Source organism: Mustela nivalis (genome assembly GCF_964662115.1).
Source record: "Mustela nivalis genome assembly, chromosome: 7".
In the NCBI taxonomy this organism is placed as follows: Eukaryota; Metazoa; Chordata; class Mammalia; order Carnivora; family Mustelidae; genus Mustela; species Mustela nivalis.
The window spans coordinates 103,565,775-103,580,266 of NC_139026.1; the positions used below are offsets into that span (position 1 = coordinate 103,565,775).

The window sequence follows — 14,492 nt, forward strand, 5'->3', positions numbered from 1 at the left end:
CCATATCAGGCTCCTTGCTCAGCGGGGAGCCTGCTTCTCCCTCTACCTGCCACTCCCCAGGCTTGTGAGTTCTCTCTCTCTCTCTCTGACAAATAAACAGAACCTTTAAAAAAAAATCCTTTTTTCTCATCTCCTCAAGTTCTTATCCTTCTCCGTCGTTTTTTCTTTTCTGACCTGCCAAGGTCATGGGTCATGTCAGGAATTATGTCCTGGATCAGCCCTGCCATCAGATTCCTTCCTCAGCTCGGACATACAGGCCTACTGGAGGGACGCCCCACACCTTGGTTGACGTGGTATCTTTTTTTTTTTTTTTTTTAATTGCAGTTTCCCCTCGACCATTCTTTTTTTTTTTTTTTTAAGACTTTATTTATTTATTTGACAGAGAGATCACAGTAGGAGAGAGGAAGGGAAGAGATCACAGAGAGAAAGGGAAGCAGGCCCCCCGCTGAGCAGAGAGCCCGATGTGGGACTCGATCCCAGGACCCTGAGATCATGACCTGAGCCGAAGGCAGCGGCTTAACCCACTGAGCCACCCAGGCGCCCAGTTGACGTGGTATCTTACTGCACCTGCTCTCTCCCCACATTCAGAGCAGACTTGGTCACTGCCTCATGGTGAACCGCCCCACCTTTGTGAGTCCTTGCAATCCATTGCTTGGGTAGGGCCTTGGCCTATTAAACAGGTAGGGCATACACGGAGGGATGAAGGGGTGGGTGGGTGGAGGGAAGGAGGAATTAATCTATTTGGAGGAACAAGCAGGACAGACTACAACAGCCTACAACGCGGAGGCCAGCTCTGCCTGAGCCTCCCTCTGGAATCCATCGACACACGGTAATTGAGCCATGAGGAATTAAGGAAGAAAGGCTTCCACAAAGAGCAGACTTTATGAACTGGGAGACTCTGGCCTGGGGCACAGAAGGCACCCTCCCAGAGCCCTGGCTTTCTCTCAGAAAAGACCAAGACTGTGGGTACACAGCCACACTGTCTGCCTAGCCCTGGGCATCCATGACACTCAAGGGCTGAAACACTTGACCAGATGCGGAGAAGAAGAGGATGTCTCTACCCTCACTCAGCTTCCTTTGCCTCTCTAAGAGCCAAGTTCACTGGCAGGTCTGAGTTCACTGAAGTGAGAAGGAAGGGTCTTAAAACAGACCCAAGTCCTGCTGTAGGTTTCACCCTGACATAGGAATCCATGTTCCATGTCTAGGGTCATTCATGGGGAAAGTAGGCTGGGGCCCCAGTGCAACCAGACTCCGTTCTCTTCTGTCTGCTCCTGCCATGCCCTCTTTGACCTTGGTTCCTGTCACACTACCCTGGGCATTAAAACCCATTCCTGGGTGACTAAGGGCAGGAAGAACCAGGTTAGTGGAACAGGACACTGCAGAAAAGAGAGTCCCCTCCTCAACTGCGACTTCCATTGCCTTTGGCATCAGAACCCGGTAAAGACAGCAGCAGTCCCCAAAGAAAGGGAGAATACAGATCAGATTTAGAAGCCGGTAAGTCTGGGCTTCCTACCAAAGTCTCCTCCATTCTGAAAATTCGGGCCATCTTCTTAGCCCTTCCCCAGACAGGCCAGCAGGTGGCCCCACCATCGGGGATTTCAAAACCAAAACTACAATAAACTTGAAACAGAAGGGTTCTCTTTTTTTTTTTTTTTTTTCTATTTTGTTTATGCAAATAATTCATTCCCTACAACATTCCTCCCGGAATGGTCCCCTCCTTCCCCTCCACAGTCATTCCCTCCCCCTTGCCTCCCCTGCATGACCGCTCTCTCCTCAACACAGAGTGGATGAAGACGCTGCCTGGAGAGTCCAGGATCCAAAAACAGGCCTTGAGAAATGTGAGTAAGGCTGATGGGGCCCTGGGAGGGAGGGAGAAGCCAGAGGAGAGAATCCTGGGCAAGGGAGGCAACCCTGCTCCCAAATTCATTCAGGGAGATGGAAAAACCCCTCCCTCCCCACATACCTTACCTATTCCCGCAGCCACACGCTTGCACGCACAAACGCAAACCCCCCCATCCCTCCTCCTGAGGAGGAAAACTTAGACCTGCGAGGCAATGGCCATGTTCCCTTCCTCCTCCCCGCTCATGGCAGGGGAGCAACAAGATGAAGGGATCCACTGTGCCCCGGAGGGGTGTGCTCTGTGCATGACCCCATATTCCATAGGCCGTTTCTCCCAGAGGCCTTTGCTGAGCCTTTGGGAGCCCCATCAGAGAGCCATGACTGGAAACCCTCGCCCTCCATTAACTGGTCCCAAGCCAGCCCTATTCCGAGAAGAGGAGGGGAGTGGGGGGAGAGGGCAGGGAAGGAGGATGGGAAGGGAGGTACAGGGAGGATGATGACCTCTAGACTGGACATTGCCCCAGGGGGAGGAACCACCCAATGCAGTGGAAGCGGGAGACCAGCCTCTCCTCTTCCCCACCCCCACCTAGAACATCCCTACGAGGCCTGGAATGGCCAGAGAGGAAAATGCCGAGCAGTATGCCCATCCCAACCCCCAGCCCAGTCACTGCCCAAATGGCAGGAGTGCCACACCCCGCCACTGGACACCCACTTTCTTGTCGGCAGGTGGCTCTTCTATCTCCTGGGGCCCGTCCTGTTCTGCTGTATGGGAGGCTCCATCCCTGTTTCACAGAAGCTCTTTGGGGAGGTGACTTCTCCTCTGTACCCCAAGCCTTACCCCAGCAACTTTGAGAAAACCACTGTGATCACAGTGCCCACAGGATTCAGGGTGAAGCTCGTCTTCTGGCAGTTTGACCTGGAGCCTTCTGAAGGCTGTTTGTATGACTATGTCAAGGTAGGGGATCAGGTTGGGAGGGCAGAGGGAGAGCTGGGTGTCTCTGGAAACCGAGGATTTGTGCTCTTATCACTCCGAATAGCATTCCCCACCCACGGACACAGCCACAGCCCCAACCCCACAAGGGCTAATGGACAAGTAGAGTTCGGACAGTCTGATGACACTGCGGATAGCAAGTCCCCTGGATTTAGAGGCCCTCAGGGAGCACTGAAGGGAGAAGCACAGAGTGGGGAACGCACAGGCCCCACTTCCAGGAAATTTACTGTCTATAGGAGTCAGGAAAACCTTCCCCAATGGCTGACTTGCGGGGAGTCTTTGGAAAACTATTGTGCCTCAGTTTCCCTGTGTCCATGTAGAATGTCACCATGGCTGCCTTCCTAAACAGGAACACAGCAAAGAGAACCATGAGGGGTGTTAGCTCAAGCATAAGCCTCAGCAAGGTCATGGGAAAAGTCCCCCGCTGTGTAACAGTCAAGTGTGCCTTCCCGGCCTCAACTTTCTGTATCAGTGAAAATGAGATTCGAGATTCAGGATTTAAGTAGAGTCCACACACACATGCAGTAAATACCATCCCCCAGAGACCCTCTGGACGTTGTGACAGAATAACATGAAAACAATCTGTCTTCTAGCCCAAGGAACGGAGAAGTTTGCAGGATTGGGTAGGGGGGGTCTTGGTGGCAGGGATGGTGAAGGATGGGGTGGGGACAGGACATCTGCCACGTCTGAGGGGTTAAAGAACCTGTGAAGAAAGAGGTAAGGGAAGCTTGCTGGCCTATGTGGAAGCTGGAGAAGATGGCAGGATGTGAATGGTTTGCATAAGGAGAGGGGGGATAAGTGGACAGAAAATAAAGCAGACCGTTCCGGGCTCCAGGGAAAAAGGGAGGCTAAAGGCCTTTGGAGACAGCCAGGATTCCAGCGGAAGATGAGCGCAGGAGCTGGCGGAGAGACGAAAGTTCTGAAACATGCCAGGGGACAGAGAACAGGGAAGGGGCAATGTACAGGGCACAGGATAACATGCCAGGAATTAGCCACTGAAGACTCAGAGGAGCAGATGAAAGTCACCAGGGGAACAAAAAGAAAGCGAATCATGGAGGGAAAGTTTACAATAGCCAGAGCCCCATGCGTGGAGACCCGATGGCGGCCGGTCCAGCAATGGGGGGCACCACTCACTCTTTGAGACAAAAGAAGGACTCTCACTGACCTTCCTCACAGGATGTGTCTCCTCAACCGCTCTTCTTCCCACCTCTCGTCCTTTCTCCACCAGATCTCTGCTGACAAGAAAACACTGGGGAGGTTCTGTGGGCAGCTGGGTTCTCCACTGGGCAACCTCCCAGAAGGAAAAGAATTTGTGTCTCAAGGGAACAAAATGCTGCTGACCTTCCACACGGACTTCTCCAATGAGGAAAATGGCACCATTATGTTCTATAAGGGCTTCCTGGCCTACTACCAAGCTGTGGGTGAGTGTCCCCTGGGTCCCTTTTTTTCTGGCCTTCGGCACATTGTGTGGGGACTAGAAAAGGGGAATCTTGAATCTATTGAAGCAGGAAGCCCATCCTTCCTTATTCTTCCCCTCAAGAGAGCTTTTTCCAGGAGAGGCCTGCCAACCTGGGTTCTGTCACCATGGGGCAGTTCCCAGAAAGCCTTACAGTGGCCAGAAAGTGGGGCACCTGCATGGTTCAGTCAGCTAAGCATCTGACTCTTGGTTTTACTTCAGGTCATGATCTCAGGGTCAAGCTCTGCACTGGAGCCCGCTTAAGATTCTCTCTCTCTCTCTCTCTCTCTCTCTCTCTCCCTCTACCTCTCTCCCTTCCCATGCCCTCTCCTGCCAAAAAAGAGAGAGAGCAAGGCCTGGAGTTCCAGGTGGCCAGGAGATGATTTGGTCTTGAGGCCACTGGGGATTAACCTCTCTGAGAGCAGAGCCATGACAGAAGTCCCCAAAGGCAAGAATTTAACCCTTCCTTCTGGAATGTCTTCCAGACCTCGATGAATGTGCTTCCCAGAGCAACTCGGCTGAGGAGACTCTCCAGCCCCAGTGCCAGCACCTATGTCACAACTATGTCGGTGGCTACTTCTGTTCCTGCCGCCCGGGCTACGAGCTACAGGAGGACAGGCATTCCTGCCAGGGTGAGCTTGGGGCACCGCGGGAGTGAGGCAGGGAGCAAGCAAGGGTGTGCGGGGCTGGCCAGAGAGACCCCGTGACCCCCGCCTGGCTTTGTTCCCCCAGCTGAGTGCAGCAGCGAGCTGTACACAGAGCCATCAGGCTACGTGGCCAGCCTGGAGTACCCCCAGCCCTACCCCCCCGACCTGCGCTGTAACTACAGCATCCGCGTGGAGCGCGGCCTCACCCTCCACCTCAAGTTCCTGGAGCCTTTCGAAATCGATGACCACCAGCAAGTACACTGCCCCTACGACCAGCTACAGGTACAGCCATCCCGCTCCCTGAGAGCCTCCCTGCCTCCCCTCCCCCTCCCCTCATCCTCACTTCCTACTAGATCCTCTGGCCAATTGCAACAGGAATGGCCGAGCTCCCTCATGGGCAGGAACGGCAAGCGGGTCCTGGGGATTCCTCTTCTCCTCCAGCTGAGAACATGCACACAAAGCAGAATTACCACCACCACCACCATCCCTGCCCAGTGGGGAAATGTCCGAGTTGAAGAGATGTCCCCCACCCCTTCCCCTTTCCCCATCAGATCTATGCCAACGGGAGGAACATTGGCGAGTTCTGTGGGAACCAAAGACCCGCTGACTTTGACAGCAACAGCAATGCAGTGGACCTGCTGTTCTTCACCGATGACTCAGGAGACAGCCGAGGCTGGAAGCTGCATTACACCACCGAAAGTAGGGTTGCCTGATGGCCATTCTCACTGGCCAGCCACGGGGCCAAATCAGGAGGGTCGAAAGGAGGACAGCGGCTCTAAAATAAACATGTGCTCTGGTCTCCCCAACAGTCATCAAGTGCCCCCAACCCCAGACCCTAGATGAGTTTACCATCATCCAGGACCTACAGCCTCAATACCAGTTCCGGGATTACTTCATTGCCACCTGCCAGCAAGGCTACCAGCTCGTGGAGGTAAGAGCCCAAGGCCGATGGGGGAGAGTGAACCCAGCCCTCCAGGAGCATTTCAGGTGGGTAGGTCCATCATCAGACTTAGGCTCAGTCCCAGCTGGATTCACACGTGTTTGAGCTGGAGGACCGGTCACCTGGTCTACCTGCTCTCAAACTTGATCTCACATTGAAAACACTTCGAATTTTTTTTAAAAACCCTGATGCCTGGGTCCTCTCCAAGAGACTGATTCTGTTGGTCTAGAGTGCCCCTAGGATTACTTACAGCTACCCAGGTGATTCTTTTTTTTTTTTTTTAAAGATTTTATTTATTTATTTGACAGAGAGAGAGAGATCACAAGTAGGGAGAGCAGCAGGCAGAGAGAGAGGGGGAACCAGGCTCCCCACTGAGCAGAGAGCCGGATTCGGGGCTTGATCCCAGGACCCTGAGATCATGACCTGAGCCGAAGGCAGAGGCTTAACCCACTGAGCCACCCAGGCGCCCCTACCCAGGTGATTCTGATGTGCAGCCAAGTTTATAAACTACTGGCCTAACCGAGTAACAGTCGGATGTGGGAAATGAAAGGCAAGGTGGAGTACAAAGAGTGACTCCCTCAACATCATGGTGCTTTTGTACAGAAGGGACTAGAACCACCTCTCCTACTTCGTGCTCCAAGGACTTCTTCAGGCACCATGGTGTTGGTCACCTTGGGCCCACCGCCCTGTCCTCAGCTTTGCAGGCTCAGGAAGCACCATGGTTTCGTTGGTTAATCTCACAAAAGCTGGTAAACTTAAAAAAAAAAAAAAAAAAAAAATATATATATATATATATACACACACACACACACAACTGGAGTGACCCAAGCTTTTTTTTTTTTAATTTAAAACTGTGGGGTTCAGGGGCACCTGACTGTCTCAGTCTGCAGAGCATGCGAGTCTACATCTTAGAGTCATGAGTTCGAACCCCACGTAGGGTGTGGAGCCTATGTAAAATACAGTAAAACAAAATAAAATTGTGGGCATCCACTGAACAATAGTGGAAGCAGCCAAGAGTCTAGAGAGAGGATGATCAGGTCTGACAATCAGCCCTTGCTCTGAATTTCCGCTGCATGACTCAGTGCTCCCATCTGCAACTGTGGTCTGAGAACAAAGGAGCCATGTCCACAGGGGTGCTGAGGTCTGAAAGCCTGAGAGATAGCCTTGCATTCTCAGCCTCTCCAGGGTGCGAAAGGCAGGAAGGGAACCACAGGGCCTCCTTGCACTAATGGCACCTCTGTCTCCGTCTACCTCTTTTCAAACAGGGAGACCAAGTGCTGCTCTCCTTCACAGCTGTCTGTCAGGATGATGGCACCTGGCATCGTGCCATGCCCAGGTGCAAGAGTAAGTCACAACTCAGCAAGTGTCTGCCCCTCGGGAGCCCCCACCCCACCCCCAGCCATGGAGACCTAGGCTGTGAAAGGGAGAGCCTCCTCAAAACACCCTCCCCCTCACTTGTCCCTTGAAGCCTATGGCCCACCTCGGGAACCAGTCAGCCCTCATCTCTGCAGTGTTGGTGGGCTCTACCCAGAACTGAATTTCACTCCATCTATTCCAATCCTTCACAAGCACTGCACCACCCCCTGCCAACTGACAACATTTCCCTAAAGTTCTCAGCCTGTTCCTTGGGCAGAAAACTCAAGTTCTTCCCACTGATGTTCCTGTACCGTCACTCTCAGATCTCATACGGCCCTGTGTTCTCTCCAAGTCAAGGACTGTGGGCCACCCCGAAGCCTGACTAACGGGGTCTTCAGTTATACCACCACAAAGGGGGTGAACACCTACCAGGCCCGTATCCAGTACTCCTGCCAGGAGCCGTATTACAAGATGCATACCAGAGGCGGAATCAGCGAGATTGCTCGAGGTAGGGGCCCACACAAATGGCAGCCTTTTCTCCCTTCCGTCTTCTCAGGGCATCTGAGATTTCCCCAACATAATGCCTAGGGAATGTATATTGAGGTATCTGCCCAGGACACCGGATTCAGGAACTTGAAGTATAGGGAGTACAGGGTCAGGAGGCATCTAGTAGGGTGAGGAAGGCGCCTGATTCAAAGAAAGTCTTAAATCTCACAGTCAGCTCCCCTTCACCATGGCCATGGCCATTACTACTGCTACACCTGCGAGCACCATCATTATCCCCACGTCCACCCACTCCCAACAGCACCGCCACCATTACCACCCCCCACCACCCCTGCTGTCACCACCATCACCATCATCATCACTACCACAGCTGCCACAACCACACTACTGCTGTCAGTGGGACTCACCCCGACGCTCTCCCCAGAGAGCCCCCAAGCTACTTATGTTGTGATTTTTTGCCTTCAGGTATACTAAATGACTCTCAAATGCATCTTCAAAATTTTTCTTTAAAATGAGATAAATCACATGCTTTGTCGGTTTGAAACATCCAGAAGAAAAAAGAAAAAAATCGTACATATAGATTATATGGTATTCTTTATGGCTTTGAAGACAGACCATCTTCAGTTTGCATCTTGGTTCTGGAACTTAGAAGTTACATGACCCTGTGCAAATTATTTAAGCTCAGTTTTTCATCCAAAAAAATGCCTGAAAGTGTCACCGAGGCACTTCAATGAGATAATGTAGATAAAGTCCTCAGCGACAAGCATGGCGCATCGTCAGCAATCAGAACAGGTAGCGGCCATTATCCCTACCATCCCACTACCAAGATGCAATCACTGATAAGATCTTCATAGCTTCCTTCCAGTTCTTATGTCTATTTTCACAAACAGGAATGACATCAAACATGGAGTTAAGTATTCTGATTTTTTTCACTGAACATTTAAACAAAAATATAGTAGGGAGCCTCTCAACACTTCCCATATTCCATCCTTGCGTTATTTGAACCTTTCCGTCTGATCCTCATCCGTGTTGGTTCCAAATCTCCCGTCTCCCCGTCCTGCTCATTCCGTGCTCGTTGGCCTCTGAGACCTGGTTTCCCTGTCTGCCACCTCCCAGCCTGATCATAGCCCCCTTCTCCCTCAGGGACCTATACCTGCACCGCGGAGGGCATTTGGAAGAATGAATGGGAAGGATCGAAGATTCCTCGGTGTTTGCCAGGTGAGTGGAAGCCCTCTGGGGCCATCCCCAGTGCCTTTTGCAGCCCTGCAGGACCTCAGGAAAAGCATGCACAGAGAATGGAGACAAAGTGAAGGGAGAGGCACTCCAGCCTGAGGTCAAAAATAGACAAAAGGAGTGAGGGGAAGAGGGAAGGAGATATTCCAGGAGAAAGGGAGAAAGGAACCCAGAGAATCAGACTGGGTCCTGACATTCCTGCTTTCTCACTGAGCAGATGGGAAGTCAGGGAATTAAAAGAAAACCCCCAGGAAGAAATAAACAAGAACAAGATGAGGTTAACTAGAGGCCAAAGGCAGGGATTTGTAAGAGTGGGAGGAGAAAGAGGAAAGAGCCCAGAAAGAGGAAAGAGCCAAAAGACAGGCTATAGGGGGAACTAACTGACCACAGAAGGGAAGAAGGTGGGCCTGGCCTGACTCATCCTTGCCTTCCCCGTCTCTCTCTCCAGTGTGTGGGAAACCCGTCCACCCTGTGGAACAGAAGCAGCGCATCATTGGAGGGCAAAAAGCCAAGCTGGGCAACTTCCCCTGGCAGGCCTTCACCAACATCTACGGGCGAGGGGGTGGAGCCCTGCTGGGTGACCGCTGGATCCTCACAGCTGCCCATACCCTCTACCCCAAGGACCATGACAAGGAAGGCAATGCCACTGTGGACGTGTTCCTGGGCCACGTGGACGTGGAAGAGATCACAAAGCTAGGAAACCACCCTGTCCGCAGAGTCAGTATCCATCCCGACTACCGCCAGGACGAGTCTAACAATTTTGAGGGGGATATTGCCCTCTTGGAGCTGGAAAATAGTGTCACCCTGGGCCCCAACCTCCTCCCCATCTGCCTCCCCGACAACGAGACCTTCTATGACAGGGGCCTCATGGGCTATGTCAGTGGCTTTGGGATAATGGAGGAGAGGCTTTCCTATGACCTCAAGTTTATCCGTCTGCCCGTAGCCAAGCGGGAGTCGTGTGAGAACTGGCTCCGGAAAAATAAGAGGAAGGATGTGTTTTCTCAGAACATGTTCTGTGCTGGAGACCCGTCTCTAAAGCAGGACGCCTGTCAGGGGGATAGTGGAGGGGTCTTTGCGGTGAAGGATGAGAACAGTGATCGCTGGGTGGCCACGGGCATCGTCTCCTGGGGCATTGGCTGTAGCAGGGGCTACGGCTTCTACACCAAGTTACTCAACTATGTGGACTGGATCAAGAAGGAGATGGAGGGGGAGGGCTGAGCCCGGAATTCACTGGGTCAGAATCCAAAGAGCAGTGCATAAAAAAATCATCTGGCCCGTCGTTGATAACTACTCAGAATCCATATTAAAATCACTGATGCAGAAAGACACCGTGTGAAATAAATGCTCTTTTCTATAACCCTGTCCCTGTTCTTCACCTAAAACGACCCAAAAGTCACCTTCCTTTCCTACAAGATTGACAGAAGATATATTCCACAATCTCTACTTATCATCGTTCTCTTCCATTTTTGTACCATTGGATAATTGAAGCCCTTTCCAAATAAAAGTTTATGAGACGTTCCAGTGTGCAAAATGAGTTAAAAGTAGCATTTAATCAATATAAAAATATTTAATAAGATCATATTCAAAATACTTAGGAAGGCAGGGGCACATGGGTAGCCCAGTCAGTTAAGCATCTGATTGTTGATCTCAGCACTGGTCTTTGACCACAGGGTTGTGAGTTCAAGCCCTGCATTGGGCTCCACATTGGGTGTGGAGCCTACCTAAAAAAAATAAAACACTTAGAAAGGAAATGAGAACAAAAAAGCTTATGCACACATTTACAATTAAGATTTTTTAAAAAGATTTTATTTATTTATTTGAGAGAGACCACGAGAGTGGGGTAAGTGTCAGAGAGATCATGACTTGAGCCAAAGGCAGATGCCCAACTGACTGAGCCACCCAGGTGCCCCAATAACAATTTATTTCTAATTTTGTTTTGATTGTATGATATGAAGAAAATCCTGATTTTCCCATGAAAGTAGTTCCAAATATAACAGGTTTTTTTAAAAGCTCACTTTCCAATCTCTAAATATTTCTCTCTCTTTTTAAAGGACTTTATTTAAGTAATTGCTCCCCCAGGGTGGGGCTCGAACTCACAACCCTGAGATCAAGAGCCACACGTTCCACTGACTGAACTAGTCAGGGGCCCCTCTAAATATTTCATAAGAGAGGCGTGGTATGAAATTTTTGTTTCTCAGTTGAAAGATTAACAATATTTTCAAATAATTTGTATTACTTAAGACACATTTAAAGGTCAGAGAAGGACCCGAAACTTGGGATAAGCATTGTAAGTGTTTATAATAGAATATTACCATGATGTTATTGCACAACTGACTCTTCTCTTCTAGACTTATTTGAACAACTTCACCTGAACTGACATACACAGGCCTGAATTTAAAAAAGACCAATGCAGGGGCGCCTGGGTGGCTCAGTGGATTAAGTCTCTGCCTTCGGCTCAGGTCGTGGTCTCAGGATCCTGGGATCGAGCCCCACATAGGGCTCTCTGCTCAGCAGGAGCCTGTTTCCCCTTCTCTCTCTCTGCCTGCTTCTCTGCCTACTTGTGATTTCTGTCTGTCAAATAAATAAATAAAATCTTTAAAAAAAAAAAAAAAAAAAGACCAATGCAGGGGCACCTGGTGGCTCAGTCGGTTGACCACCAGACTCTTGGTTTCAGCTCAGGTCATAATCTCAGGGTCTTGAGATTGAGTCCCAATCAAGCTTTGTGCTCAGCCCGGAGTCTGCTAGGGACTCTGTCTCTCCCTCTGCCCCTCCCCCTGCTCATGCTCTTTCTCTAAACAAACAAACAAATAAATAAATAAAATATTTTTTAAATAATAAAAAATAGGGGTGCCTGCATGGCTCAGTGGTTTAAGCCTCTGCCTTCAGCTCAGGTCATGATCTCAGGGTACTGGGATGGAACCCCACATTGGGCTCTCTGCTCAGTGGGGAGCCTGTTTTCTCCTCTCTCTCTGCCTGCCTCTCTGCCTACTTGTGATCTCCCTCTCTCTCTCTCTCTGTCAAATAAATAAATAAAATCTACTAAAAAATTAAAATTAAAAAATAAAAACAAAGAAAAAATTCAAAAGATCATGCAGAGTTAAAGCCTTCCCAAGTACTGAGAATTTTTAAGTCCAAATGCAGGTCCACAATCCCTTATCTGACACCCTCCAGACCAAATGCCTTTCATAATCAAGATCTTACAGGTTTCAGAAATGTAACATACCATCTATTACCTACTGTCCGCCGGCGAGGTCTAGGGCAGCACTCTAGGGCAACAAAGCAGAGGGATAATTCTTCTGAAAAACATTTGAATATTCACAGTGTATGAGATAGATGAAGATTCTAAATAGCTAGCCATCGGGTCAGGTTTTGCCACGAAGCAACTTTTGGTGACTGATTAGAACACTCTGAGCACTTTAGATGTCAGGACTGCGGACTTCAGGATTGCGGCCATGGCAGAAACAACCGGAAAACGACTTCTGGTATAATCTACACAAAAGCATCCACTAGTGGTATGCAGCGTGTTTGAGGAGCACACACTGATTTCAGGAATTCAGTATTTTTCAGAAGGGAAGCCCCTCCAGGATTCCAGTGGAGACTGGAATGGAGTGGGTGGAGGAGCCAGAAGTGGTGAGAACAAAACCAGAAACGAAAATGAAAATACTGAACTATTTCTAAGGTTCCTGGCAAAGTTAAGATTCTGAGTCCTTTGTCCCTTATTGTAGTCATTAAAGGGACTGCTCTGATCCTCCTGGTTCCAGCTCCCCTCCTCCAAAGTCCTGTGCGGCTTATCCTTCAAGTGTGCCAGAATAAAAAATAATAATAATAATAAGGCTGAGGGGAGCCTGGGGGCTCAGTCATTAAGCATCTGCCTTCGGCTCAGGTCATGATCCCAGTGTCCTGGGATCGAGACCCACTTTCAGCAGTAAGCCTGTTTCTCCCTCTCCTACTCCCCCTGCTTGTATTCCCTCTCTCGCTGTGTCTCACTCTCAAATAAATCAATAAAATCTTAAATAATAATAATAATAAGGCTGAAACCAATGTCTTGTGAATAGACATCAGAAAAGAAAATACAAATTAAAGTTAAGCTCTTGGGTTTAAGCTAACGCATAGGAAAAAAAAAAAAAAACTTAAATTAAGACACCATCTTGCGGTGCCTGGGTGGTTCAATGAATTAAGCCTCTGCCTTGGGCTCAGGTCATGATCTCAGAGTCCTGGGATCGAGCCCCACATCGGGCTCTCTGCTCAGTGGGGAACCTGGTTCCCCCTCTCTCTCTGCCTGCCTCTCTGCCTACTTATGATCTCTGTCTTTCAAATAAATAAATAAAATCTTTAAAAAAAAATACCAACTTTTTAGCTGTAAGGTTGACAATGACAATATACTGAAGATGTAAAGAAGACAGTCTTGAGTTACTTGTTGGAAAGTAAATGGTACAAACTCTATAAGGACCAATTTGGCAACATGAAAATCAAAACCACAAATACACATGCCTCTGACCCAGCAATTCCATTTCTAGAAATCTTTCTAGACAGTCTCACCTATGAGATAAATGACACAGGTACAAAGTTAGTTACTAAAGCATTGCTTATCATAGCGAAGTATTAGAATCCTAAATTCTGAAAGGTCTAGTACCAAAGTTGCAAGTATATTATAGAATACAATGTAGCCTTTCAATCTCTAATTGAAAAACATAAAAAGCAGGACACTGTGTATAAAATACTACTATTTGTATAAAAAAGGAGAAGAGGGTATTCATTGCTCTTATAGGCATAAAATATTGCTGGAAAGATATAAAAGAAACAATGATGGTTTCTAGGGGAGGGCAGGAGAAAGAAGAAAAGTTATCACTCTATGCTCTTTTGATCTTTCAAATTTTGAGTCATATAGATGCTTTATCTAGTCAAAAAATAGAGAGATGAAGCTCTATTAAAATATTCTTTAATTTCAAAAAATTTTTCAAAGGGGTAACTTCATTGAGTAGGTGGACATTTGGCAAAGATGGAAGGAAGTTAGATATTCAGAGCTCTAGGAAAAGGTGTCCCTGGAAGAGGAAACAGCCAGTGCAAAAGTCCTGAGGCAAGAATATGCTTGGTTCATTAGAAAATTGCAGAGGCAGCCAACGCAGAAAAATGTGACCTTCTATTTTCAAAGGCTCACTCTGGCTGCTGAATTGAGATTAGATTGCAAGTGGGAAAGGGCATAAAGAGGACCAGTTAGGAAGCAATTACGGCAATCCAGGCAAGAATTGATGGCAGCTCAGACCAAGTGGTAGCAGGGGAAGGGATGTAAAGTAGTCATATTATGGATAAAATTTGCAGGTGGAGCCAGTAGGTTTCCTGATGGAATAAATATTGGAGATAGCTGAATAAGAAAAAAGAGAGAAGTCAAGACTACAAGAGGAGCTGATCTGATGAAAAATCTAAGGAGGTCCCTTTTGCACATGTTGAATTTTAATCTATTATATTAGGGCCAGGATGGAGTAACAGAGATTAGATTTACTTGCCTTCTTGAAACAAACAACAGCA

At 48.7% G+C, this 14,492-nt stretch overlaps 1 protein-coding gene and 1 long non-coding RNA gene across 2 annotated transcripts; one reads left to right on the forward strand and one right to left on the reverse strand.

Annotated features, from left to right (window-relative positions):
• Nucleotides 1-1,584: 1,584 nt before the first annotated feature.
• C1R (complement C1r) lies at nt 1,585-10,290 on the forward strand. Its single transcript, XM_082742586.1, has 11 exons — nt 1,585-1,838; nt 2,566-2,794; nt 4,059-4,251; nt 4,772-4,918; nt 5,019-5,215; nt 5,485-5,632; nt 5,743-5,864; nt 7,139-7,217; nt 7,582-7,737; nt 8,877-8,951; nt 9,415-10,290. Coding segments are annotated over exons 1-11 (2,118 nt in total). The 5' UTR covers nt 1,585-1,836; the 3' UTR covers nt 10,185-10,290.
• On the reverse strand, nt 9,736-12,538 carry LOC309870420. Its single transcript, XR_014314571.1, has 2 exons — nt 12,190-12,538; nt 9,736-10,687 (listed from the first exon to the last, which is right to left on the reverse strand). It is a non-coding gene; the product is annotated as an uncharacterized lncRNA (long non-coding RNA).
• Between the last annotated feature and the right edge of the window lie 1,954 nt (nt 12,539-14,492).